This window comes from Corvus cornix, chromosome 14 (assembly GCF_000738735.6).
Source record: "Corvus cornix cornix isolate S_Up_H32 chromosome 14, ASM73873v5, whole genome shotgun sequence".
NCBI lineage: Eukaryota > Metazoa > Chordata > Aves > Passeriformes > Corvidae > Corvus > Corvus cornix.
Genome location: NC_046344.1, coordinates 14,156,084 through 14,182,000, shown reverse-complemented (window position 1 = coordinate 14,182,000; position 25,917 = coordinate 14,156,084). Strand labels below are relative to the sequence as shown.

Here is a 25,917-nt window from a genome sequence, read left to right as displayed (position 1 = left end):
GAGCGGGGTCGCCGCCCGACCCCCCCCTCACCACCGATCCCGAGCCCCTCAGCGGAGCAACTGAGGACGGCGCCGGGCGCTTCCGGCGCCGCGCGCGCCTTTCCGGCAGGGCGGGGCCGCACCGCGAGCGCGGTGACGCAGCGCGCAGGCCCCGCCCCCGCCCCGCCCCCGAGGTCTCTGGAAAAGAGAAGAGAAAAAAAAACTTTTTTTTTAATTGAGGAATCAACAGCCGCCATCTTGTCGCGGAGCCGGAGCGCGGCGCGGGCGGAGCGGGCCGGGCCGGGCCGGGCCGGGGCAGCGGGGCCGCCCCGCCGCCGCACGGGGCAGCCGCGCCGAGCGCCGCCGACGCGCACAGGGGGCTCGAGCCAGCGGGGCGCAGCCGCCCGGAGCCAACCGACCGCCGCCGCCGCCACCGGGAGCCGCCGCCGCCGCCGCGCCGCGCTCATTGTTTTGGGGCGTTTTTGGGGGGTCGGCGCGTTTTTCCGCTTTTTGGTGATTTTTTTTCCTTTTTTTTAATTTTTGCCCCCCCCCCCCCCCCCCCCGCTCCCTTCTCTTCTCCTCCCCCCCCCTCCTCCCTCCCCTACCTCAGCCGCGGGCGGGCGGCGGGCGGGGGCCGGGGCGAAGCCGCCGCCGCGGAGGGGAGGGGACGGGGCGAGGCGAGGGGAGCGTGTGGGGGGGCGGAATGCGCCCCGAGTGACGGCCTGAGCCGCCATCCGGGCACCGCGGCGGGGGGAGCGCCCGGGAGGAGCGCGGCCGGCAGGGAGGGGGCGCTGGGCCCTTCGCTCCCCGCCCCGAGCCCTCCTCCCTGCGGCCTGCGGCGGCCCGGCATGGGGGAGCGGGGGCGGCCGGCCGGGCACTGAGCGGCGCTGTTGGGTTCCCGTGCGGCGGAGGAGCGGGGACAGCGAGCTCGGCCCCCCCCGGGCACCCCCCGACAACGATCACCGGCTCCGCCGCTTCGGCCACCATGGCGGAGAACTTACTCGACGGGCCGCCCAACCCCAAGCGAGCCAAGCTCAACTCGCCGGGCTTCTCCGCCAGCGATAGCACAGGTAAGGCCGCGGGGGTGGCTCGGGCGGGGTTCTACGGCGGTTCACCCCCCTCACCCCCCCGCCCCGCCGGAGGGGAGGGCCTGGGGGGACCGCCCGCCCTGCCGCGGTTCCTGGCGGGGGTGGGTTGGGCCTCCTGCAGTCGAAGTTACCGGGCGGGACCCGTACGCCAAGTACCGTCCCGGCTATAAATAGCGGTTGAAAAGAGACGTTTTTTGAGTTGGGTTTCCCTTCTTTTCATCCATCATCTTCGTTTTTAATGCCTCGGTTTGGGTGATGGGGGTGCACAGGTGAGTGGGGTGCGGATAGAGAAGGGCCAGGCGTAGGTACCATCATGCTTATCGTACAGTCGTGAAATGGTTCGGGTTGGAAGGGACTTTAAAGCCCGTCTTCTTCCATCCCCTGCCTTGGGGAGCACCTTCCACTCTCTCAGGTTGCTCAAGCTCCGTCCAGCCTGGCCTTGGACACTTTCAGGGATGGGGCAGCCACAGCTTCTTTGGGCAGCCTGTGCCAGGGCCTCACTACCGTCAAAGGAAGGAATCGGGAAATCTCCCCGGTACCGAATCTAGATCTACCCTCCTTCAGCTTAAAGCTGAAGATGCCTTCCTGGAAGGGTAGTCGAGGTTTCTATGTACTCCTTAAACCCTCAGATTACCCACAACTAGTATCCCTATACAGGCTCTTTCACTGTGCCCCTGTGTGCAACACGCTACAGAATAAAAACTCCTTAATAGCTTCTTAGTCATAGAATGATTTGGGTTGGAAAGGACCTTGAAGACCATCTAATTCTACCCTCCAGTTAATACTTCGTGCTTTTTTTACTTCCCAACCTGTGACCAAGGTTTTAAGGCTTTTGGCTTAAACTGTTCCAAGCATTTTTCCTTTAAACCCGAAACGATTTGCAGATAATAATTGAAGTTGTGGGGTTGCTTGTATGCCGAAATGCCCGGCAGCCTGGCAGTCACTGCGACTGGTCTGTGTCGCGTAGTGTCTCTGGCATGCCTTTTTCTTCAATTGTGATGGATTTGTAGATAATAAAACACATCAGCACGTCTCGTTTCCAGCCAGCGTGTGCCCGTTGTAAATACACACGTGTGTGCACAAGAGCATGTGTGCCTGGACCGGCCTCTCCCGGTGTTCTGACTGTTTCAGTCCCCGAAAGAGTGGTTTCAGAAGAACACAAAGTCTGTTGGACTTGAATTTCTGCTTTCAGAGATTAATGAATCTTGTGGAAGGGATAGCGATAAGTTAATCATGCTATGCCTGCTGTGTTTTCATAGACTGAAAAAAAAATATTACTATAATTGAGCTGATAAATTCTGTGGGTTTTTCGTCTTGCTCAATCTGCGTTTGGCAACAGTTTACAGATGCTTCGGTCCTTTAGGGTTTTTTTATGGAAACCTTTTCTTCTCAGCCTGTAAATAAATGAAACAAGGAAGAAAGAAACAGTATCAGAGAATATCTAGGTGAGGTCTTGTGATTGAGCTGTGTTAATCCCTTTTGTGGAAGCAGTGGAATATATGGAAGGCTGATACACAACTTGCTGCGAAATGCACTTTGTAACACAGGACAAATACAGTTTTTCTTTAACTCTTCAGCTAGACATTTTAGACTCTCCTGGTAGCCAGTGAGAGGTGTTTGAAGCAGTGTCTTGGGTTTTGGGGTGGTTTTTTTTTTCTTTTTTGAAGTTCACTTGGGCTGTTCTGGAATGCTTCAGTCTTAATTATGTCCTGTTCAGCAAGTTCTCGTGTGTCTCAGGGAGCTCTGCGTGGTGCTAGATGTGTGAACTCCAGCATCTGCAGAAAGTTCTGCAGGGCTCAGGGGGCCTGTGGGTACTGGGATGGCAAACCCCAAGTTGTATTCTGGACAAGTGTGTCCATGGAGTTCCGTTGTCGTCCTGGTGTTCCATAGGCAAAAATACTTCTCTCTCTCAAAGAGAGGGTTGTTTTTGGGAAAAGCATTTCTAGGTTTGTTGCCAGCAGTTAATGCTGCTTGGTGAAGGATTGCTGAAGGTTTCTGTGTATTGTGGCAGGTGATACAAATAGTTTGAGTAGTGTTTGCTGTCAAATGCCTGTTCCTGGAACTTAACCAGGCTGCTCCCTGGTGCTGGGACTTAAATGAAAAAGTTTCTGTTGGAAAGTGGCCTTTTGGTTGGGGGAGCCTGGGGAGATGGGTCTGAGGCTTTTGCCCTGGATGAGCAGTGAGTTGAACAGAATTCTGTTCTGTTGAACAGAATTGTAATTGCAGTGGTAGCCCCACACTGGTGGGTGCTGCGGCTGCCGTGAGGGGGGTGTGCTTTCACCGCTGCCGCATTGGGCCCTGCCGAACAGTTCGGCTCAAGCCTGCAAATGCTCGCACCCGAGGCTCTGATGGCAGGCCTGAACACTGGGCAGAAAGCAACTGCTCTCCTCCTTGTTTATATTTCTCTTGATGCTTTGATGCGGTGATGTTAAGCAACTCCTTTTGTCAGGGTAAGTTTTAGCTGCCTTTAATCTTTCTGATAAAAATAGCTCCTCAGCTTACCGGGGCAAAGTTTGTGCCACTGAAATTGGTCTGCTTACCTTCTGAAAGTACAGCCTTTTCTGTTAAACCTAAGCAGCTAAATCCGGTGTCTGATCTTGCAGAAGGGAGCAGAGATGAAAGGATAACAGAAATGGGTGCTGTGACCATCGTTAAATTTCATGATAGTCCCATTTTGCAGTTGCCCCACTGCTCTTTGTATCAATAAGGAAGGTTAAGACTTCTGGCTGTTAACTTCGCTTGCCATTGCTGTGCCATATTGAACGAGCTGACTCCTGTGGTAAAACGTCCGTGGGAAAGATTTTTCCTTGTCTAGCCAGGTAGGAGTAGTGCTTTTGTCTAATTACTGCTTTATTGGATACACAGGCGTTTTCATACCTAAACATTTGTCTCCTCTGTGGCTGTTGTGAGACATTCTCATCCAGCACCACAGAATAAACAAGGGACTTCTACAAAAAGTAGAATTACAGTAACTTTGCTTATGGCAGTGTGTTATTTTAACACTGAGTGTTGTGATTATTTTGTACATTGCTGGCATCGGTCCTTCAGCTGAATATACAGAGACCTGGCGGCGTTCTCGAGCTGGTTGGGAAAAATGCGCTTGAATGGAGCAGCAGCACAGCTGGAGGTGTTCAGGGGCCCCTGGACTGTGGTCCCTTCTGCAGGTAGCTTGGTGAGAGTCTGGGTTTCACTGAAGTCATACTTCTGTCTGTGTTCATTGTGTTCCCTGCAGCTTCTGCTGCTGTGGTGCTGCGCCAGTTCCAGAAACAACACAGCGTAATCTGGGCCAGAGCAGAGGGTGTCCCTGATGGCATCAGGAGTTAACAAATTCCTAAAGTAGGTGAAGTTGGGAAGAAGGTGAGATTGAGCAGCTTCCAACGTCCATTAGAGCTAGGTTTTCACTTCATACTTCCTTTTGTAGGGGGGTTTGTTGATTTTTAATTCTTTCCTCCTCCCTAACTTCCGATTGTACGCGGATTAAACCGCGTGGCTGCTGCCGCAAAAGCTGCAAGCCCAGCTCCCCGATAACTCCTGTTCTCTTCGCGGCCCATGTGTTGGCATCCAGGGCCCGGATTTTGCACTGGGGAAAGGCTGGCCCTGTTGCACGTGCCTCCCTACGTGCTGAGATAAGTAGATCTCTGGCTGACTCCCAGCCAGCCACAGAACTTCGCAGAAGGGAGTTCGTGTCAATGCGCAGCCTGATTTGATCCTACTCTCCTGCCAAAAACCAGATAGGTGTATTGCAGTGGATTTAGGTTTTAGTTTGAAAAGAGGTGGACAACAGCAAAGTAGCTTGGAGGAAAGGCAGCGAGGTTTTCTAAGCTTGTGTTCACATTCTTAGGAGAGACTTCAGATGGAGTGACGTCTCAGTGATCTAAACCCAGATTTTGTTTGGGCACATGAAAGCGTTAGTATGGATGTTTTAAAGGGTTCATTCCTGCGTGGCTGAAAAGCTTTGTGGAAGCCTGTATAATCGGTCTGCGCTTGTTTTGTATGATACGTGCAAAACTTGAGTGTCATGTGTGTGCTGTGACAGTAAGAATCACAGTTACACGCGGGCTTCCTTATCCTCTCCCTAGAACAAGGAAAAGGATAATTTCATTAAGTGAACAGACTTGCATTTATAGGCAGAAAATTTGGGGAAGAAATTAATTTTCTGAAAAGCTGTAGGTGAAGGAGTGTGCATAGTTGTAATTATTCCATGGGGATGTCCTTTTTGTTTGTTTTGTTGTTTGTTTGTTTGTTTGTTTTGTGGTACTTGTGCCCTAACTATCTGGGATGGGAAAAATGAGGTGTGATATTTCATAGCTATATTGTTTCTTGTGGAATACTTCATGGTTATATTGTTTAAGACTCATGTAACCATGGGGGTGGTAGATGGGAGAGGATGATGCCAAGCAAGATGTTTACTTTGAGCTAGAAGTTTGATACAAACTGTTGGGGTTTTTTCCACCTGCAGTGACTGACCTGCATAACTTGATGCCAGTGTTTGTGATCTAGGACAGGAGATTTGTAAGATTAGAAATGGGCTCATTTATAGAGTCTAGCGCAGCTAATTCTTACCAGTTCCTGAGGCATTGCTGATAGCAGGGTATTGTGTACTCTCTCAATGTTTGTGGGCTTTTACAGGTTTTTCCGAGGAGTTTGGCACTCATGTCTGTGTGGGATGAAAAGTTGAGCAGATGATCTGCCAGCCTGATCATATGTGGCAGTCCACGGTCCTACCATTTTGCCCATTCCTTTATTTTTTGAAATTCGTACTTTGATAATTGCAGATGTACTGGGGACTTTTCCAAACTTATTCCCCCTCCAGTGACTTAAACTTAACTAGGAAAATGCTGTCCTGTGCTGTGGCATAGAGCTTCTGGAGAAGCCCTGCCAGCAGCAGGCAGGAGGAGAGGCTGTGTCTTTGCTGTACTCCAGAGATCTCTTGGTAGCTTGTGAAATGAATTCCAGTTTTTCTGCTGCAGATTATTCACTTTCTATTTTGTCTGGACATTCCTTGGAGTCATCGTCCAGTGCCATTAATTATTTCTACAGCAACATGCTGTGCTTTTTTATTATACCTGCAGCTTCACATTAAAAACCCCCACAAATTCTTAGTGTTTATCTTTATTAGATATTGTACTTACTGTTGCTACCTGCTAAGAGAGAAGAACATTAAAAAAAACCCTTACCCTATTAACAAAACACTGCAGGTTAATGTGAAATCAGGGTGGAGGGGGTAGTTGAAAAACCTGATTTGAAAAAATCTGGGGTTTGTTCTTATACAGTGTAAAAACATGAGGGATAACTTAGAAATCTGACACTTCCACCCTAATTTGGTTTACACTTTCAAGAATTTTTGCTTTGTAAATCTTTCTTTTAACATATGTTATGTTTTCCATCTGTCTTCTCAGATGTCTAAGATACAGAGACAACCTAAATTGTTTATTTGGAAAACTCTTTAATAAAGATGCTTCAACAAATACTATTAAGTGTTTTGCAGAATCATAAGTGTGAATTAAAAGAAAACTGAAATTTCTATTAGCAGTGATAATTACAACTCGTAATCTAAATCTCTTAGCATACTCTTCCTTTCCTGCTTTCTTATTTGCCGCCATTGAGAAATAAGGATCTTGTTTATGACTCTGGATAAATACAATATCTTTGGTTTAAAGTTTGTGTCTGGATATATTTTTATTTATACATCTATAAGTCTGTAAAATAATCCCCTGCTTCCCTGCTGGTCACCTTTAGTGCTGTGGAAGCTTCCTTGGGAAGACAGCAGTGGGAAAAGGAGTCGTTCTTCCCTGAATGACTGTTTCTCCCTGTCTCCCAGTCATTTTCCTGTTGCAGTTGGACACGGCAGAGAGGAATGAGAGCTGGAGACTTTCTGCTGCAGTGTGAGAAGTAAAATGGGACATTAGATTGCAGCCCCTGTCCGTGTGTGTGTCACCAGAAGCGCACGAGCTGCTCTTTTGCTCTGCCCGGCTTTGCCACACGGGTACTTCGATAGCTGGGTTATTAGTGGGTGTTGCTGATGTCATCACTTCTGTGTCATCTCTTGTGTAGTCTCATCTCATGGAGAAAAGAGATGGGGAAATTACCGAGTGGCTTGAGTTGAGTAAGTACTGAGTATGAGTCTGGTTTGGAATAGCTGTGAAGTTTTTTCCTAAGTTCATAAACTCCCTAAAGGAAAGTATTAATGAGAAAGGTTCAAAACAGCCTCATCTGACTGAAATCAGTGTTTTAAAGTAAAAGATTTATGAGGTATTTATGTTTTTTTGTATTGTCAGTTATGGTTGGAAGCTTTTTTAGACATTAATATACAAAAATCATTAGTTTTACATGCACGTCTGCTGTTGCTTCCTCATGTATGTTTGGTTTGTTTTGGGTTGTATGTCCTTGCACAGCTGAATTTGAGTTGCCAAGCAGAAGACAGTTCCCTTAAATTTGGTATCAGAAATAGGGAGGAAAAAGTGGCATTAAAAAGAATGGAAATGTACTTTTGCAGCTTTTGTTCATCACAGAGGAGACCCCAGACTTGCCTGTTTCATAGTAATGTTGCTTAGGTTTTTTCCTTGTTTAATAGTATTACTTCAAGTACATATTTATATATTTCGCCCTTCACAGAATAGGCATGTTCTGTGGTTTTGTTGGAGAAGGTGTGTTAAGGTGGGAGTTTTCTTAGAAGGACTCATGTAGCTGAAGGGAGCTCCTGAGCCAGAACTGAGCTCGAGTTCTCACCACTGACACTGTCAGTCATTGTGGGGAGCATCGGGAACGGAGCACTTCAAAATCTGAGCCACCTGTGTTGGCAATATATTCACTAAGAAGTCTCTGGCCAGGGAATGTCACAGTTAAAGTTTGTTTGTCAAGACAATTTGTGTTCTTGTGCGTTATGTGCTGATTTCCTTTCCAGGTGGGCAGTGAGGGTGGCACAGCCATAAGGGAAGCTGTGGGTCTGGCAGCTGTGGGAGCCAACTCAGGGCAGGCACAAGCAGATACTGGCTTGGTACGGACTGTGCATTTCATGCTGACTTAAGCAAGTGCCCACTATTAATTACCAGACTCTCAGATGATTCCTTTTAAAAGGGTCATTCTGAACTTAAATATTCTGTCAGCTGTTAAATTTGGGCAAGAGACACGATGTGTGTGTTTGTGATAGGATGAGAAGACAGTCTCGCTTCTGTTAACGTTAATGTGCTCCAAGAACCTGAAAGTATTTAATCTTCTTCAAGATGATCTTGTGAATGAGAAGCTGATGTTCCCAGTGTGGTGTCTCCCAGTCCATAGGCAGATTGCCTCCTCTTCCTTCTGTCCGGATTTCTCTTCTTATGGCAAATAAATTTAATGAAACCTTCTGGTCTGTAAGAGTGTTAGCCTGGTAGCCATGTGCGCTGTGAGAGTAGCCATGTGTGTCTTGTGGATGCTGCTGGGTGGGTTTTAGAGTTGTTCACAAGAGCAGACATGGCAACTGTGTCAAAATATCGAAGATACTTTGGGAAACAGTTAAGAGAAAGAATGGTTTTGGAGAGAGGCAGAGGAAGGCAAAGGCAATCCATCATTTGCCATACGATACCTCTAAGACCAGACCAGAGTGAGCGCTCTTGTTGGGCTGCTTCTGCCACACATTTTGGAGTTACCTTGGCTTTTTTCCCCTCTGGCCTCTGGGAAGAGATTAGAGACTAGCTTCTTATCTGGATATCTTTCATATTTGCTTCTTTATATGAACCTTAATGCCAGGTGCAAGGGCCATTTAATGTGCCCTCGTATACTGCTTTGTAATTGATAGGGAAACATTTGAGTAATCTATGATTTATTTTTATGAAAGGGTAGAATAATCTCTAAACCCAGCAATTATTTCTGAAATAAACCAGTATCTCAGGTTTTTCTAGACTTTTAACACCGGTTGTTTTGTCACTATGAGCACAGCAAAAGAGAGATGATGGAGACAACTTGGACAAGTAGAGCAGAGAGAACCATGAGGTTATGACATTGTGGTACACAACACGCAAGTGGAAAGAGGCTGGGAACTAAACCTGGTGTGACCAAGGGAGGATCTCAGTTTATACTGCTCTCTTTTCGTGGAGGTGAGGGGGAGGACTGGGACAGAACAGGTGGCTTTTCCTGTATCAGGTGGTAGTTGTTATCACACCTTAGTGTATATGCACATTTTCCCCATCCTGGCTCGTGTCTCTGGTGTTGGAGCTGGTGTCAGGAGCTGAGTCAGGAATACTGGTAGTACTGCAGTAGAGGTTAGAAGAGAATGATTTTTTTTTTTTTTCATTAGTTTTCATTAGTGATTTGTTTGTATAACAAGCTTCAGTTTTGAAAAGTCACTTAGTTGCTGAAGTCTTACAAAAATGGATCGGGGAAGATATTAGGAGCTGTCTCTAAAATCCCAGCCACAGGAAAGCAAGAGAAGGCAAGTGTTAGATCCATTTTCAAAAAGGGTTCAAAGACAATACAGTCAGCTACAGACTGCCTCCTATCCATCACTGGGAAGGTCATGGAGGAGCTGGAGTGAGTTTAGTGAAGGGCTGCTGAGGAGATTGGGGGCTGGAGCATGTGCCCTTTGAGAGGAGGTGGAGGCCTGGGCTGCAGACAGACCTCCTGATTTCCCTTCCAACTTGAGTGACTGTGGGTCTGTAAACAAGAGAGAGCCATGATGATGATTCCAATGAATTTTCTAGAGATAAGTCCCAAGAATTCCGAAAGGTGAGGTTCATATCAACATATTTGAGTTTTGACCAGTCCAGTGACTTAGGAATGAGTGACCCAGACTGTATTCCTTTCTCATCCCAAGTGCAGGTAGTTTAAATGATCAGACGGGTAGAAATATAGTTAAATATTCAAATCTCTTATTATGCAAGCCATAAATAGTTGAGATTCATCCAGATTCTTGATGTTGGATCCCTCATTCCCCCTCACCACCCCCCCACCCAGCCATCTCCTTTACCCAGCCAGGTCCCTCATCACCATCATTCTCAACCTGGTTGCTAAACATTGTGTTCAGAAGAAGTGGTGCTGCTCTGCTGAAAGTCAAGGTCCAGGTGCATGTCCGTTTACAAGCTTTTGGTGTCACATTGGAAAAAGACACAAATGTAAAGTTTCCTTACTGGAAATTTTAGATTTTCCATTAATGCATTGTTTAATTGCTGTAAAACATTAAATGCAAGAATTGTCTTTTATGAAACAATAAATTACAGAATCCTCAAACCTCAAGAGGAAGTTGGAATGGATGTGGTAATTGCTGACTGTACCACACAGTGTGGCTATTGAGGGGAACTACCTGACAGTGAATTTTAGGGAATGGCTGGAGCTCTGAACTGTTGAGGCTTTGTCTGCTGGGGTCTGGCGTGATTGAAAGAAGCCTTACAAAACAAAATTGGGCTCAGTGAAATGTAACAGCTATGTTGGCGTGAAAGAAAGGCATGGTGAAAATACTGCTTGTGTGCTGGTCTTCAGTGTCAGCTCCGTGCACGAGCAGTCAGTTTTTGACATGAAAACTCCCAGTCACGTCTCAAGCAGAGATTATGCTGTAAAAAATGAAACTGAATTTGATAGTTCTCCTCCTGCTTGCTGTGAGATACGTTTGAGATAATAAGTCACATAATGAAACACCTTAGGATGTTTGTCACCTCTCGGGCTGAGCTAAGGGGGGAAAAAATGGTGACATTGAAACAAGTTAATTGATTGAATTTGTATATTAGGAAAGTCTCCCGGTAACAGTCTCAAGCAGTCATACAGATGAGAATGTTCTGCCTTCAGGATGCAGCGCAGTTTTGGGGATTTTTCTTCTGAGAAGGCTTAGAAGGAAACGGAACATCTTGTTTTATTCTGGCTGATGAAAGTGTTGTCCAGGAAGGCAGAAAACTCTGACATTTAGGCTCACAAGGCTGAAATTAGGAGAGAAAGTGTCTCAAGTGTGGTTATCTTCTATGTGTGAAAATAGCTGCTCAAGGAACGCAGAATGCTCAAATTGGAAAAGGAGCTCTTGGGAAAGAGTGGGGGTGTGGTACTTGCCTAGTGCTTTTCCATGCCTTCCAGAAAACGTAATCTCTGGTTTTTTGGTGCTCTGCTGTTAAGAGGACGTTTGGTTTTATGTGACAGAGGTAATGAAAGGTATGAGGTTTAGGATCAGAAGTGCTGTTTTAGAGACAAGACATGTCGAGGTGAACGTCCATAGCCTTAGTCAGCTTCGCTGCTTCCTGAGCACTGAATTAGAGGTATGTGCCTTATGGGTGTAGGGAATCTGTTCTCCTTTAAAATCCAGACCACTTTTCCTGTTCTGATGTGTGCTGGATGCGTGGCAGGTTTGAGGGTGGAGCAGGTTAAAGCTCGGTGGGATTTCTCAGCAAAGGTGTTTCCTGGCCATTGCTTCAGGTAACTGCATGTAATAGCAACGGCATCCCTCTGTTTTTAGGCTCTTGGTAGCTGCCTTTGAGAAACAGTTGAAGCATTGAGAATGGGATCAATTTTGTTCTTCTTGTGAGGATGGAGAGACTGCAGTTGCTTTTTATTTTTCTATCAGTAGAAATGGGCTGTGTTCTTATTATGCCAGATTTTTATATGTGTGTAAATATATTTATTCTTTTTATAACTGCCAAGACAATCTCTTATCTTTATGGATTTGTTGCAGACATGCTCAAGTAGATTTTTGTTTTCTGTTGTATTTTATAACCGTTATAAAATGTGCCTTGTGTTGCTGTTTTAAATGTGCATGACTCTGATGAAATATAAAAGAAGATGATTAATCATTGCATGAACAATTGAATTCTTGGTGAATTTTTACAGGACCATTGTGTTAGGTTGTTTACCTGCTTTTTATTTTCCTTCTGCCAGAGCTGTACATTTTCCATGTCTAACCATAATGTACAGCCTTCTTACAGGAGCTTAGGAGTGGTAGATTATTTCAGGTTTTAAAAGGCAGTATTCCCAAATCCTTTCTTCACTTTTTTTTGTAAACTGCAAAAACATTTCCAGTTCTTGGCTCTGGCAAGACTGAGAGAGTCCGGCCAGCCAAGCAAAAAAAAAATGGAGCGTTTATACTCCAGCATCCCATTTTGAAATACAGCTGGAAAAAAGCTACTCTTTAAACCACGGCAACATCTTCCCCCTTCACGTTTTGTCTCTCCTCCTATCCCCACACCCACACATCTATTGTCCATGAAATATTAACAGTTTTGGTGCAGAAGCTTGGAAAAACACCTTTTTATGGGATTTACAGAAGTTGTGTGAATGAGCACTATAAACCTTGAACTTGGGGAGAGATGGGGTGGTGAGAGCAGTTTAACAAAGGCGAGGCCTCAGCCCTGGCCCTGTGTCCCACCCTCGGTGACGCGTGGGCAGATGGCTTCGGTCAGGCTCCAGCTGCAGCCACCACCGGTGGCAGAGCCTCCCAGAGCCTGCCAGCATTCCGGGCTGGAGTAGGGGAATCTTGGAAGAAGGAAAGTAGAACCAAAATGTATAGGAAATGGCAAACTGCAGCATGGTCAGTGTTGAGTGGTTGTGTGGGAAAGAGGAGGAGAGATGAAGTGATCACCTGCAGGAATGGAGTCGAAAGTACACCAGGAATTTTTTTAGAAGACAAGCAGGAAAGATGAACTAAAGACCTGAAAGGAAAGGCAGCAAGTAAGAGAAATTAAAAATACTTTAATGTGTCTTGCTAAATGAAATGTTAGCTTGTTCCTTGCCTGCTTGGAAGGGAACGGGGGCTCTGTTCTGAGCAGGGTGTATTTGTCACGGCCGACATCATGCAATCCTGGACGCTTTATCGACTCCAGTAGGTGATGATGGCAGAGTGTTGGCCCCTGAAGGATGTGGTGCTTTGAGCACCTCAAAACAGGCAGAATTTAATGTTTTTGTCTTCGTTTACTGTGCCTGGTTGTGTAATTCTCTGGTCATTGCAAGTCTGACGATTTTTATTAATTTTTCTTCAGTTAGGTTGAATTGGAAATGCACATGCTGATGAAATGCATGAAATTAAAGTGTACTGAGATGCCTTGGTGGTGCAGCTGTGCTTTGTGATACAGTTTGTGTGTTGCTTGAGGTTTGTTGTCTCTTTTCAATGTACCACCTTACATCATTTGTGCAGCCTGAGTCTTGCACCAACTTTTTGTGGTTGAAGGATGAATTAAACTTAAAAACAATGAAGCTTTTGTAATGTCCGTCTTTAGTAAAGAACTTTTCTCTAACCTGGAAAAAATGTGGCTTGCTCAGTGTGAAGGACTGGGGTTTGTCAAGGCTGGCTTAGGGAGCAAAATGAAGTTTTCACACATTTATGTTACAGTGAGAAGTGATTGTTTTAGTTCACATCCTTGGACTGGAAAACTCTTCCAAGATGTGTTGCATGTTTGAACAGCTACTCTGGTGTATTGGGGCTGGTCTGCTTAAATGTTTATAAATATTGCTGTATGTGCCTGTCCTTATGTCTTCAAATACGTAACTTTTATTTGCACATGGAAGTACCTTTATACAGTGAAGTAACTTTCTATTTTTTACTTACATACTAAAGTAACCTTGTTACACAGATGTTGCTTATGATGTGCAATAAAATACTTTAGTGAACCTGAGTTGCTCCTTTAAAGGGAAAAAAAAAAGCCCCACCACTTTTTTATTAGTCTGGATGTTGCAGCCAGGCAGAGCTGTTCCTTCAAGTGGCTTAATGAAGATTTGATTGATTTATTTTGCTCATCTGGAGAGTGTGTGGATTATCTCTGTCAATATTGGGCATGGTAAATGAGGGCTGGGCACTTACAGAGCAATTTGAATTATTTGAGCTGTTCAGGAATCGAGCAGTGACTCGATTCAAGAGGCATTACAAGGAGAAAATGTTGAATGCCTTTCAGGATCTTCTGAGGTAGCAAATCATCGTACAAATCAATGACTAGAAACTGATCTTAAATATCTTTATATGTGAGACTGGGATCAAACTGCTGAGGAAATCGTTGTTCTTTGGTGATGTTCTGAAGCCGCGCTGGAAGATGTTCTTTGGCCATGTGCACACACAAATGACAAGGTTGAGGCAGAATTGCTGGGTGAGAGGTGGTGTCTTGGGATTACAGAGGAGGTTGGAAAAGGTGATGTAATTGCTCTTTTGGGAGAGTAAATCAATAGGAAAAAGTCTGTTGTTATTTCTGCCTTCATCTTTTAGCCAAAACAAGGGAAATTTGAGAGTTAGATTAGGTCATTTTATTCATGCCACTTCTGTTTTCTTAAGCTTTGTTTTGTCCAAATTCTTGCCAGAAAACCTGTTTATTGGCCAGTGCTCTATCTACCCTGTGTGGCTGTGTGTGCACAGTGTGTAATAACTGTGCTCTGAAAGGCTCTGGAGTTCATGTTACGGGGACCCTCACTCACTTCTTAGTCTTGGGTAAAGATGTCCTGAATGCCTGTCATTGTTAATACTGGTACAAAGTAGAAAAGATAAAATATTTAGCTACTTATTTGTCACGTTTTCTCACCCATGTTTCTGTTCTAACTTGTAGATTTCGGATCTTTGTTTGACTTGGAAAATGATCTTCCTGATGAGCTGATCCCCAATGGCGAGTTGGGCCTTTTAAATAGCAGTGGGAACCTCGTTCCAGATGCAGCTTCCAAACACAAACAGCTTTCTGAACTTCTGAGGGGAAGCAGCAGCTCTTCCTTAAACCCAGGAATTGGCAATGTGAACTCAAGCAGCCCCGTGCAGCAGGGAGTTGGTGGTCAAGTCCAAGGGCAGCCGAACAGCGCGAACATTGGGAATCTGGGTGCTATGGGTAAGAGCCCGCTGAACCCAGGAGATTCCTCTGCTCCAGCCCTGGCCAAGCAAGCAGCCAGCACCTCTGGACCTACCACACCTGCATCCCAAACTCTGAACTCTCAAGCACAAAAAGTGGGAATGGTGACGAGCAGCCCTGCAACATCACAGACTGGACCTGGGATATGTATGAATACTAATTTCAGTCAGACACACCAGAGCCTTCTCAACAGTAATTCTGGTCACAGTTTAATGAATCAGCCTCAGCAAGGACAAGGGCAGGTAATGAATGGATCTCTTGGGGCAGCTGGAAGAGGAAGGGGAGCAGGAATGCAATATTCTGCCCCTGCCATGCAGGGGAATGCAGGCAGTGTGCTGGCAGAGACTTTAACCCAAGTATCTCCACAGATGGCTGGGCACACCGGGCTGAACACAGCACAGACAGGAGCAATGACTAAAGTATGTACATGCCATTTACTGTATTCTATTTATTGCACTTGTTTTTCTCCATACAGGTGTTTAGGAAACACAGTAGATCCTTTTCTGGGACAGAACTAAAGGATGTGCTTTCCTGAGTCTGTAGTTACCCATTTCAGTCACCAGTGATATTGTGAAAAGGAAATAATTGAAGCAGTACTTCTCATGTAATCAAAAATGAAATCACTTTTTGAAAAAGACATCCTCGAAGCTAAAAGTTGGAGAGTATCTTAGCAGGGTGAATTAGAAAAGAGTAGCATAATCCTGCAGAAAGGAAGCAGATGATTTCTCATGTTCAGGATCTCAATTTAGCTGCCAGACAACGCCATCTTCTAAAGCAATGTGAACACTTGGAGATTGAAGGGAGAGGTGTAGCAATTGCTCCTCTTGTCAAGGACCACTGTCAGCAACCATGCAGCGAATGCTTTTTAAATATGAAGGAACTGATCTGGAAACATCAAATTTCACATAGATTGCCAAGCTAATGCAAACTGTGAAAGGGAAGGGCAAGAGCCTAATTTGGCAGCCACTGTGGATCAGGGCAGGGAATATATACCTGAAGTATCTGCTTCTGTCACGGGGCACTGCTCTGGCTCCCTGTTTGATACAGTTACTGGTTTTTAGTTCTTTGTTTTCCAGGTATGAGCTTAGAGCAGTGTTTTGACTGCTGTTCCTCCTGCCCTGTGCCTTATCTCTTGTCTGGGTTGTTTTGGTACAGTTCCTTCATGAAATTTTGATGGCAAACCCACCATGTTCTGATATGTAGAAAAAGGTCAATTTTTATCTTTTGATATTTTATCTATTCGTACATCAGTAGCTGTTAACTGTAGTTAATTAACATGTAAATGTTAATTCATTGATGTGTTAGTAATTGTGGCAAAAATTGCATTGTCTGACATGAAAGTGTGTGTCCTGTACTCTTGAAGAGGTGCTGACATCACTGTGGAGTACTGTATAGTTAATTTTAATTTTTTTTAAATAAAAACCATAAAAAGCATTCTCTCTGCAGTGAAGAGATGCTTCTGCTTAAGGAAGAGATACTTGTGTTCTGAGTGAAGGTCAGAGCATCTGAAAGTTGACATAACTGTTCTGGAGGCTGGAGACAGCTAATTTTGCTGTTTGGAAGCTGATTGGTCTGCACTGAAAGAGAGTCAGCATATCTTTCTTTTGTTTTCCTTTGAAATTTGTGGGAAGAGTGAGGAATTCTATTTATCTGGCTTATTTCTGTGAACTTACAGATACCTAAGTTCTTGGGAGTAGATTTTTCCTAGTCACTACTCAGTTTTATGTGAAACTGCTAATTTTTCTATGTGAACCAATTGAAGTAGAATTACCCCAAAGCAAAGAACTTGCTGACAGAGTCTGTATGAGCCTGGTGGGGGAGGTTTTGTGAGATCTTGATTTATTTTAAACAAACCCACCTCTGATAAGGAACAGGACAAATCTAAGACAAATTCCATATTTCAAGGACTTCAAGCTTAGCCTGTTGCCAGCTGCAATGGATTCACCAGCTTGGGAAAGTGACCCAGACTACCTCAGTTTAGAGATGTTCAAGAAGCAAAGTAAAGTTGGTTCGATCAAGAAATACATTGGAAAAGAATAGTGAAAGGATTGTTTAATGACAGAGCATAAGTGATAAAATGGTGCTTCTGTGAAGGTGCACTTAAAAGAAAATAATTTTAAAAACTTGGCCAAGTAAAATAGGAAAACTGGTGTTTTCCAGGGCTCCATCTCTAGTTGAATAAGGTGAAGCTTAAAAGCATTGTGTTTCTTTTAAAAAATTGTACTTTGTATACATCTTATTCTTCTCTTAGTAAGAGAGCAGGTGGGCTCACTGTTTTACCCAAAGATTTTTTGTTCCCATTTTGGAACAAGTACTTGCTCCCTGAATTTTCTTGCGCCGAGAAAGCAGCATTCTCTATTTTTGCTGTTTTCCTTAGTAGGCATTTGAGGATTGGTATCCTTTTCCAGTGTCTTCCCATCCCCCAGTTTATTGTCCTAATAGGATTATCAGCCATGATTATGTGTTAGCTTTTTCTTATTGATGCTGCAGGAAAGCTTTTAAGAAAAGTAAAGAAACACTTCAGTGAGTTTGTCTGTTCTTCTGAAACTGAAATTTCTGCTGAAGGAGAATGTGGGTTAGTTTGGTTTTTTACCTCCTGATTCCCTGGTGTTTACCACTTAATGTGTACAGCTTAAAAGATTTAAAGAGCTGTAATAAAAGTGGTGAGGCAGCTGATCTACCTAATAGTGAACGTGCCCAGCTTGACTCAAGGGCTTAAAATGTAGCTACCATCCTGCTTGAAGAACTGTATCAAGGCTGGAAGGAAATTCTCTAGGTGATGACTTTAGCAATATCCTAAGGGAAAGAAAGAGCTGTGAAATACAAATGCAGAAAAAATACCTAAAAACTTTAAAAAACAAGATCTTCTCATTATATTTAAAATAAGTGATGTGCATCTCTGACTAACCTTGTTCAAGTACAGCTGAGTAGCCCATTTTTCTCAATTCAGCGTGTTTATATGCAGTGTGGGGAACTCGTGACCCTTTATGGTTTGGGACCAGTTTTGTTGTGCAAGACCTTGCTTCTGTGGTGGTTGGTTCTAATCCTTTTTTAGTATGTGACTAATCAAGGAAAGTCCATTCCATTTTCTGGTTTTGTTTCTTGTGGTGTGTTTATATAAGCGTTCTTTCTATTAAGAGAAAAAGAAGAAAAATATCCAGAATCTGGTCCTTTCACCTGATCTCAGAAATTGCAAGGATTCATTTTGTCTGGATCATCATCAGCCACGACTGTTAATTTTGGTCTGGACTTGCTATTTTAAGGCAGAACTGAGCAAGGTAACTGAAGCTCATGTTCCTGTGCTTGCATGAACTGAAGGGGATAAGGGATAAGCCTTACTCTTCAACAATTCAAACAGGAGTGGAAAACAACCAATTTCCACTGTCAGAGAGCAAGAAGATGCTGATATCAAAACAAATATTCTTCCATTGGAAGGGAGAGATTAAAGTAAAATACTTCCTCAGTCTATAGAGATGTAAGCAAAGATTTCATAGATTTCACATGATACTCTCAAAGATTGGTGATTTTTGACTTGCTGAGATAACCTGGAAACCTCCGAGGAAGTTCTCTTCCATGATACTCTGTATATCTCTGCTCCCTTCACTGCCCGTCTCCTTTCCTGTAACAATTTTGCTTGCAACTGTGGCATTGTGGTTCTGTTTTCTTGGAAGACGCTACAAAAATTTTATTGGACTGGGTTGAAGTTCCTTAGGAAATCAGCTTTAAAGAGGAAAGGGTTTATCTTTGAACAATTATTACCTGATGGGAGTAGAGGAACAGATCATCCTGTCACAGTCATTTCCAGCAGTAAGGAATTGTCCTTTTGTGGTGTACCATGTTTTTTGTTGAGTCCATTAAGTCCAGAAAATGTGTTCAAGCCATCTAGAACATCTTGTTAGAACTGGTTTTTTAAGATTGTTGGTTGTTGCATGTGATAAGCAGTAGCAAAGCTCGGCAGATGGTCATTGCTTCCATAGGAATGACCACTTCATGGGAGACATGCTTGTGCCTAACACTCTCCTGTTGCTGTGGGAGTTCATCTTTTCCAAGTGGAGGTGATGAAACCTTCCTGTTGTTCTTTGTGGCTGGCAAGGGCTTGAAGTTATGTTTCTGTTGATGAGTTGTTAGAGTCTCTTGCTGAGGTGCGTTCCCCTTGTCCTAGTACAGCTGTCAAAGCCCATGGAAAGTTAGAAGAAAATGTTGGGAAGTTCCCATTTATTATGTATGGTTCTCAGACTTCCTTTTTGCCCTGTGTCAAGAGTTTTGGACAGTGATTCACCTAACTGGTACTTCTGCTCTTTCCTTGAAGAAGTGGTAGTCCCATTCTGATGAAAGTGTTTTCCATGTGTTTCCAAGCTGTAATGCCTTCTCATACAATTCCGTAAAAAGAATCACCTTTTCTTCAGTAACTTCAGAGTCCAATCATTCCAACAAGGATATTCTGGTACCCAGCAGCAGAAATTTAGGAAAAAATCTGGAGTTGTGCATGGCTGATGATCTGCAGAAGGTATTGCTGTTAAACTGCAGTGAAGATACAGCTTGCTGGGGGCTGCTTTCAAGGTATTTTTCTTTATAGAACTATTAAACCTACCCCGAGTTCAGCTTTCCTTCTGAAGGGCAGGTGCAGTTTAGCCAAACATTGGGCACCGTATGCCTCAGAAAAAGATTAAATTGTTTCATCAGACCAAACCTATAAAGAGATGAGAAGAAAATGGTTGTTTATTTTCATACCTAGTTATGAGGTTTACAACATTAATGGTTGTGGAGGGTGCCTTTTTGAAGATTGAAGATTTAACTTCAGTCTACCTATTTTGAAAACTCTCTGAAGGAAAATACTTACATTGATATAAAATAGAACCTGCCTGCAGGGAGAAGCTGATGGAAAAGCTGATGTGGCTGGCAGATCTTCCACTGTAGTATTCCAGGAGGTGATCTGGTAGCAGGGAGTTTAGATACAGAGTTCCAAGTGCTATGTGCAGGCGATGAGTTTTCCTTACCTCTGTGTATGTATTTAAGCCCCACTGGAAGTTGGTATCAGTAGTGGGATTGACATCAAAACCTGAACAGGCTCAAAACAGTCACTAACTGTGCAAAACTAGATCTGTTCTGCTGGATTTTTGCCTATGAGTGCAAAACAGTTCTTTGCTGTAAATGGTATTGGCCTAATTTGTTTGGACAGTGCATGTTTTCAACTTTATTTCGGTCAGAATAGCCACATGGCAGTGTATGTTTCAGTAAGGGTAGGTTCAGATTAAAGAGGAGGAGGAACTCTTACCAGAAGTGAACTTCAGAAAACAGTAAAACCATTTTTTATTTCCACCAAGAGAGTAACCCGTTGTCCTGGGGCTTTTTAATGTTGAGCTATAAAAGAAGTGAATTCTGTCGTTGTTGTTTCCAGGCAGGGTGTCTGTCTAATACATGTGCCTTGGACAAGCACATTCACAGTTTTGCTCCCTGTCCTGTTCACTGAGTGGTGTTTTGATGTTGGAAATTAATCTTGAGTAAATTAAGTACGATAATGAGCTGTGTTAAAGAGTAAGAATTACATAGTGTATGTGGTTATGTTACTTGTCTTGGTGTTGTGAGGAATCTGTGGTAAGGAAAATTTGTGACGAGAAAAAATGAAGCCAGCTATTTATTTAAACAGATCCCCCAGTTGCTCTTGCTGAGTACCAGATTTAGATACGCTTGCTGATTGTGAATTAAGTCAGCTGAAGATGTTCTCATTCCTTTGCAGTTCTGTGTGTTACAGCAAACTGCTGGTGCTGTTTGTTTCTCTGGTGGCTCTCAATCTGTCTGAATTCTGCCTGAATTGTTTTAACATGACTTGCAGTTAATTTGCTTCTCATCCACAGAGTTGTCCGTGCTCAGCTGCCAAGCTGCCTGTCTCCTAGCAGACCATGCCTCTGGCAAACACCAGTAGCCAGTCCAAATCATATTCCAAACAGTGCTGTTTCCCAGTTCCAGGGGACTCCTAATAATGTTACAGACTTGACCGTAGCTGCTCCATTCTCTGATGAATAAGGAGCACCGAAACAGCATTTTTACTGAGGAGAGACATATGTGGTTTTGTAATAATACAGCAGAAGAAGGTTATAAATACAGAGAAACACATAATAGCAAAACTCACTGACTCGTAGTAAAATGAAAATCTCCGAGGCAGTTTTGTTTTGAAACATGACCGTGGAAAGTGGTGCTCCACAGATGAGTTTGCTGATACGTCAAAGAGATTTAGTGACTTAAAAAGCTCACTTCCCACAACTGCTACTCCTGGCACCTGAAATTGAGTTGTTTCCTGTTTCTAGTATGTGAGTTAAGTCTTGTTTGCAGTTGTGCAATGTCATTGAAGATCTTTGCAGTGATAGTCACTTGGCTGGTGCTTATGCAGGTATCAGGGTTTAGTTTGGCTCCAGGGCTGCAAGAAGCAGAGCACTCAGCCTTCATGGGGACAAACCTCAGCTCAGTTTCTTCTCCTCCTGCTTCACACCCCAGCAAAAGCCTCTCTGTACACTTGCATTGGCTTATCAGCCAGCTGACAAAAATTAAGTTTTGTGGGATCTCTTCAGAGCAGAATTGTGCCATTATCTTCCACTGTGATAACACAACACGAACATTAAGATTTTTGTCACTAACCATCAATTATATTGGTTAGAGTCTTGTAATTCTTCAGTTTTTGTTATTAGAATGGAGTTTATTTCTAAGAAGCCTATCTGAAAGAAGGTTTTGGGAGTGAAACTAACAGATCCACCAGTTCCTTTGGAAGCCATTGATTAAAAGCAAGATTTACAGTGTTGTTTCAGGTTAGTCAAAATGACAGAAACTCCCAGATCCTTACTGGCAGATAAAACTGAGATGACTTCTTTCTAGTTTTCAAACTGCTTTCACATATCTTTCTGCTGCTGTTTGTAGTTTGGGGATTTAATACCCAGGTAAAAAATGACTCAGATATTGAGAGGGAGGAAAACCTGCCAACTGAAACATTGGTGTGTAGAAGTTACAAAATGCCTGGTTCCTTCAGTCAGAAGGAAATGTCTTTGTCACAGTAATTTTCTTAATGAACTCTAATCATGCATGTAGATACAATTTCACAGGAGCCTTTCTGATGAAAAGACCTTTTAGCAGGTCTCAAAGTTTGCTCTTACTTTAAAGATAAACTTAATATTTGTGCTTGACAGTGATCTGTGATTATATTGGGAATCTGTAATTGGAAGGACATACAGAAATGTGTCAAAGCAGGCAGTGTTATGGTCTGAAAACTAAATGCTTCTGGTCTGTTTCTTTAGAAAAAAGGCAGTACAGGAAACTTGGAAAATTACATAGAGCTTGATAAACTGTGTCAGCCTTCCTGAGAAATGGATCAGGAGTGGAAGCAGTGAGAGGAGGCGATTCTCTTTTTGCAGCTTCCACAAGTGAAAACCACTTTGTTGAAGGAAAATGGGATACTTCAACCATCAGGCAAAAAATAAGATCATGTTGGAAAGTTGCACTTTGGAATTTTGAAATTCCCTCATTTCCGTAGGGGGCCAAAATTTCAATACAAGAGGCTACACAGAGCATGCCCAAATCTACTTTGTAGTGGGCAGATTATTCTTCACCTTAAATAACGTTTAAACTAGAAAAGGTGTTTCAACACACATTTTTCATCCACATCTCAAAAAATAATTCTGAATTCTTATTGGTGCAATTGCTAGTTTACTCTGCACAGCTGAGTATAAGGAATGGCAAAATATTATGGCATTTTCCTTCCTTCTTGTGAATGTTTGGAGGAAATACCTGGTTTTTGTTTGGAAGCTGAAGTCCATTTGTGTGTGACATCAGTTTGCTGTAACTGTGTCCATGGGCTGTAAATAGTACGTGCTCGTTTCTCCTCCTCGTCCTCCTCCTTCTTGCTATTACAGTAAAGAGTATTTTTATTTACTCCAGAAATTACTGTGGCTGTGAAGTGGCACACTAAGCTTAGTGCTTGTGTTTTAACTGTTTGTGTGTAATCCAAGCAATGGCTCTGATTCTAAGGCCAGAAATACTTTGCAGAATTGAGATTTAGATGAGTAAGAACTTGAGATGATTTTTGAACTCCTGGTGCTACAAAACCTACCTGTAAGTAGCACCTGGAAGTATCTGTGCTTACGTGTTCTGAGGATGCTCAAATCCCAAAGTGATGGATGTGTTCTTTGGTATCTATGTACAAATCCTATTTAGGTTTGGGAAATAAGTGTCCTGTGCCCTAAAAAGAGTTCAACAGCGCCTTTGTTTTAGAATGAATCATAATGAAAATACAGCATGTTAAATATAGGGCCATCCTTGCCAAAAGAAGTGAAATACATTTTTTGAAGGGAGTGGTAAATAGATCATTTAGCACTCTGCTGCTGTTTTGGAAGGAAAGGATTTGTGTTCTCAGAGTGACTGCAGCACAGTGCTGTCCTGGCTGCATGGCTGCTCTGCTTGTCAGGGGAGTTTTGGAGACAAAACAAGTGCCTTTTGAAGCTTTTGGCAAATTGACTTAATTAAATAACTGCCTTTAGGATGGGAGGATCTTTGTACCCTGGTAACGGACAAGTGTTGGAACACCACCAGCTGAAGATGAGATTTCTCTCTCAGAACAAACAGTGGTGGCTCCCTTAGTCTGATATGGGCATCTTGGGTTAAAATGCATTTCTGGATCATCCTCCGTGCAGCTGCTGTCAGTGAGGAATGTGGTACAGGCCTGGTTTGTTAAACTGTTCCATTCTAATCATGTTTAAAAACAACCATCCGATCTTGCCTTGTTTAAAAGCCTGTTCAGAATTGTCTCAATATCTTCATGGGTGCTGTTAAATCTTCAAGGAGAGCATGCTTTATAGAAGGACTGGAAATGTCGTAGTAGCTCTTGAAGTCACTGTGGTGTTTCAAAACAAACATATTTGGCTCTTAAAGTTATTTAAAAATTACTTTAACAGTGTAAATTATTTATAGTTACATTTCTCCATAGTTAATGTCAGGCTGTGATATTTGTGCTAAGTAGTTGTTTGGAGTAAGCAATATTGATTTTTGTTTCTTTTAATGTATTTAATATAACCTGTAGTGTGAGTTTGTTTCTTGTCTATTTGATTTTTCTCCCTGGTCTGGATTGAATAAGAATAGTTACTTTTAGAGTCACAGTCTCTCTCTTCAGTGTTTCCACTTTTCGTTTAGCATTCATGTCTGTCCAGGAGAGTATACACTGTAAAGGAAGGACACAGAATATCTCTTTTCATTATATTTTGGGGATGTTGTTGCTGTTCCTCCTCAGAGCTACTGTTGCCTTTTCCCCCACCACTGTGGAATATCACATTCCATGGACTGCCTGATAATGTATCCTTGGCCATCTTCTGGGAGATAAATGGGGTAGGAACCTCTTCAGTAGTGCTACTGTTTTCTCTTACCAAAACAGCTTATTCCTTATAATACTAAATTTTTGGAGCATGACGTGCTCTCCCTTTCCTTGGCTGTCTCCAGCCAACTATAGGCACTTCCGAACTGCTGAGGTGCTGGCAGACACAGCTGGCAATTCTTTTGGGGCCTGTTGGGTACAGTTTGAAAGGCTGATACCCACAGTACAGAAGATAAGGGAAGGAGTGCAGACTTTGGGTTGAATTTGATATAGAAATCTGCATTTATAGAATCACAGAATCATGGAATGGTTTGGGTTGGAAGTGACCTCAAAGCCCATGGGCAGGGACACCTTCCACTGTCCCAGGCTGCTCCAAGCCCTGTCCAACCTGGCCTTGGGCACTTCCAGGGATGGGGCAGCCACAGCTGCTCTGGGCAACCTGTGCCAGGGCCTCACCACTCACACAGGGAAGAGTTTCTTTCTCATATCTATATGCAAATTTCCCCTCTTTCAGTTTGAAGACATTGCCCCTTGCCTATCGCTACTGTTCCTAAACTTTTTTTAATTCAGCTTAATGGCGATGAAGTACAGGAACTGAGGGAGGACAGGAATTCTCAGTTGAGAACCTATGTTAGAAAACAGTGTTTTGGTGTGACTATAAATGTGTTTTAGTGCACGCTGAAGCTTCTCCTGGAAGTCACTCATAAAAATTTTGGCCTGTGAGTATGCAATTAAGTATTTGTGGAGGCATATATTCACTGAATTTCAGGCTTTCAAAATTCTCCTTTCAAGTATTGTTGAATTATTCCTTGTGTCCAAACTAGATTTTCATGATGAAAGAAACCTTTGAAACATCTACAGTTAATTTTGTGGTTCTGGTTAAGTTTCTATTCTTGTGTACTAAGAATAATTCTTGTTTATCTGAAGAAAGCCGCTTGCTCTGCTTGGCACTTATAAAAGCTCTTGAAGCAATCAGAATGCATTGATCAATTGTGGTTAATTATCCATTAGAGCTTTGAAGTTATTTGCAGAGGTGACACTCATTACAAAGTAAACTTAAGCTTTATTTTGATTCATAAGTACAACAGTGATGCTGAGTGCAGAAATTTTAGTTGATTCCATTGTGTTTGTGCTCAGGCTTGTGCAGAATTTTGGAGTCATTTTCTTTCTTCAGGCATGTATACAGTGTAAGCATACGAACATTTGATTTTCTTTTCCTGGGAAAAGTTGATTTCTAGTTAAATGTATTAAGAATTTGTTCTTTATGTATCCAGTCATTTGTAAAGAAGGTTTTCCCATGAAATTTTGTCTTTTATATTTCAGTAATTATGGGGAAACATGGGTTCATTTTTTTTAAAGGCCTTGGAATACTTAAGTTCTTCTTTGGCCTCTGTGAAATGCTTGGAAGAGAATTTCAAATCTTATTACAAGTGGTAATAAAACACCTGGCTTCCTCTTAATGGGATTTTAAAAATTTTATTTCTAGTTTTACCAAATTTTAATGATAAAGGATGAAGTAAATAACAATTATTCCTGGACATTTGAGTATTTTAATTTGAGTGGATTTACTGCTGAAGAACAAGACAGTAATTGCTTCATGAATCTGTTGTGGTAGGCCTTGGTTATAGCAATTAGCTTGAAGAGATGGGAGACTTGGAGCTTGGCTTCCTCTGAACGCTGGTGGCCAGATCATGATTTAATTCTCAAAACTGATTCTTGAAATGTTACATTTTAA

General features: G+C 43.1%; 1 protein-coding gene across 5 annotated transcripts in view; it reads left to right on the top strand.

Annotated features, from left to right (window-relative positions):
• Positions 1–633: 633 nt before the first annotated feature.
• The window catches only part of LOC104684955 (CREB binding protein), a 96,269-nt gene continuing 70,985 nt past the window's right edge, over positions 634–25,917 (top strand). For 2 of the 5 annotated variants that reach the window (XM_039560010.1, XM_039560009.1), the window contains exons 1-2: positions 634–1,049; positions 14,543–15,252. In XM_039560010.1, the coding sequence (XP_039415944.1) occupies positions 965–1,049; positions 14,543–15,252 (795 nt within the window). In that variant the 5' untranslated portion in view covers positions 634–964. The remainder of the gene's footprint in view (positions 1,050–14,542; positions 15,253–25,917) is intronic. The other 3 variants (XM_039560011.1, XM_039560012.1, XM_039560008.1) reach the window with 3 other exon arrangements.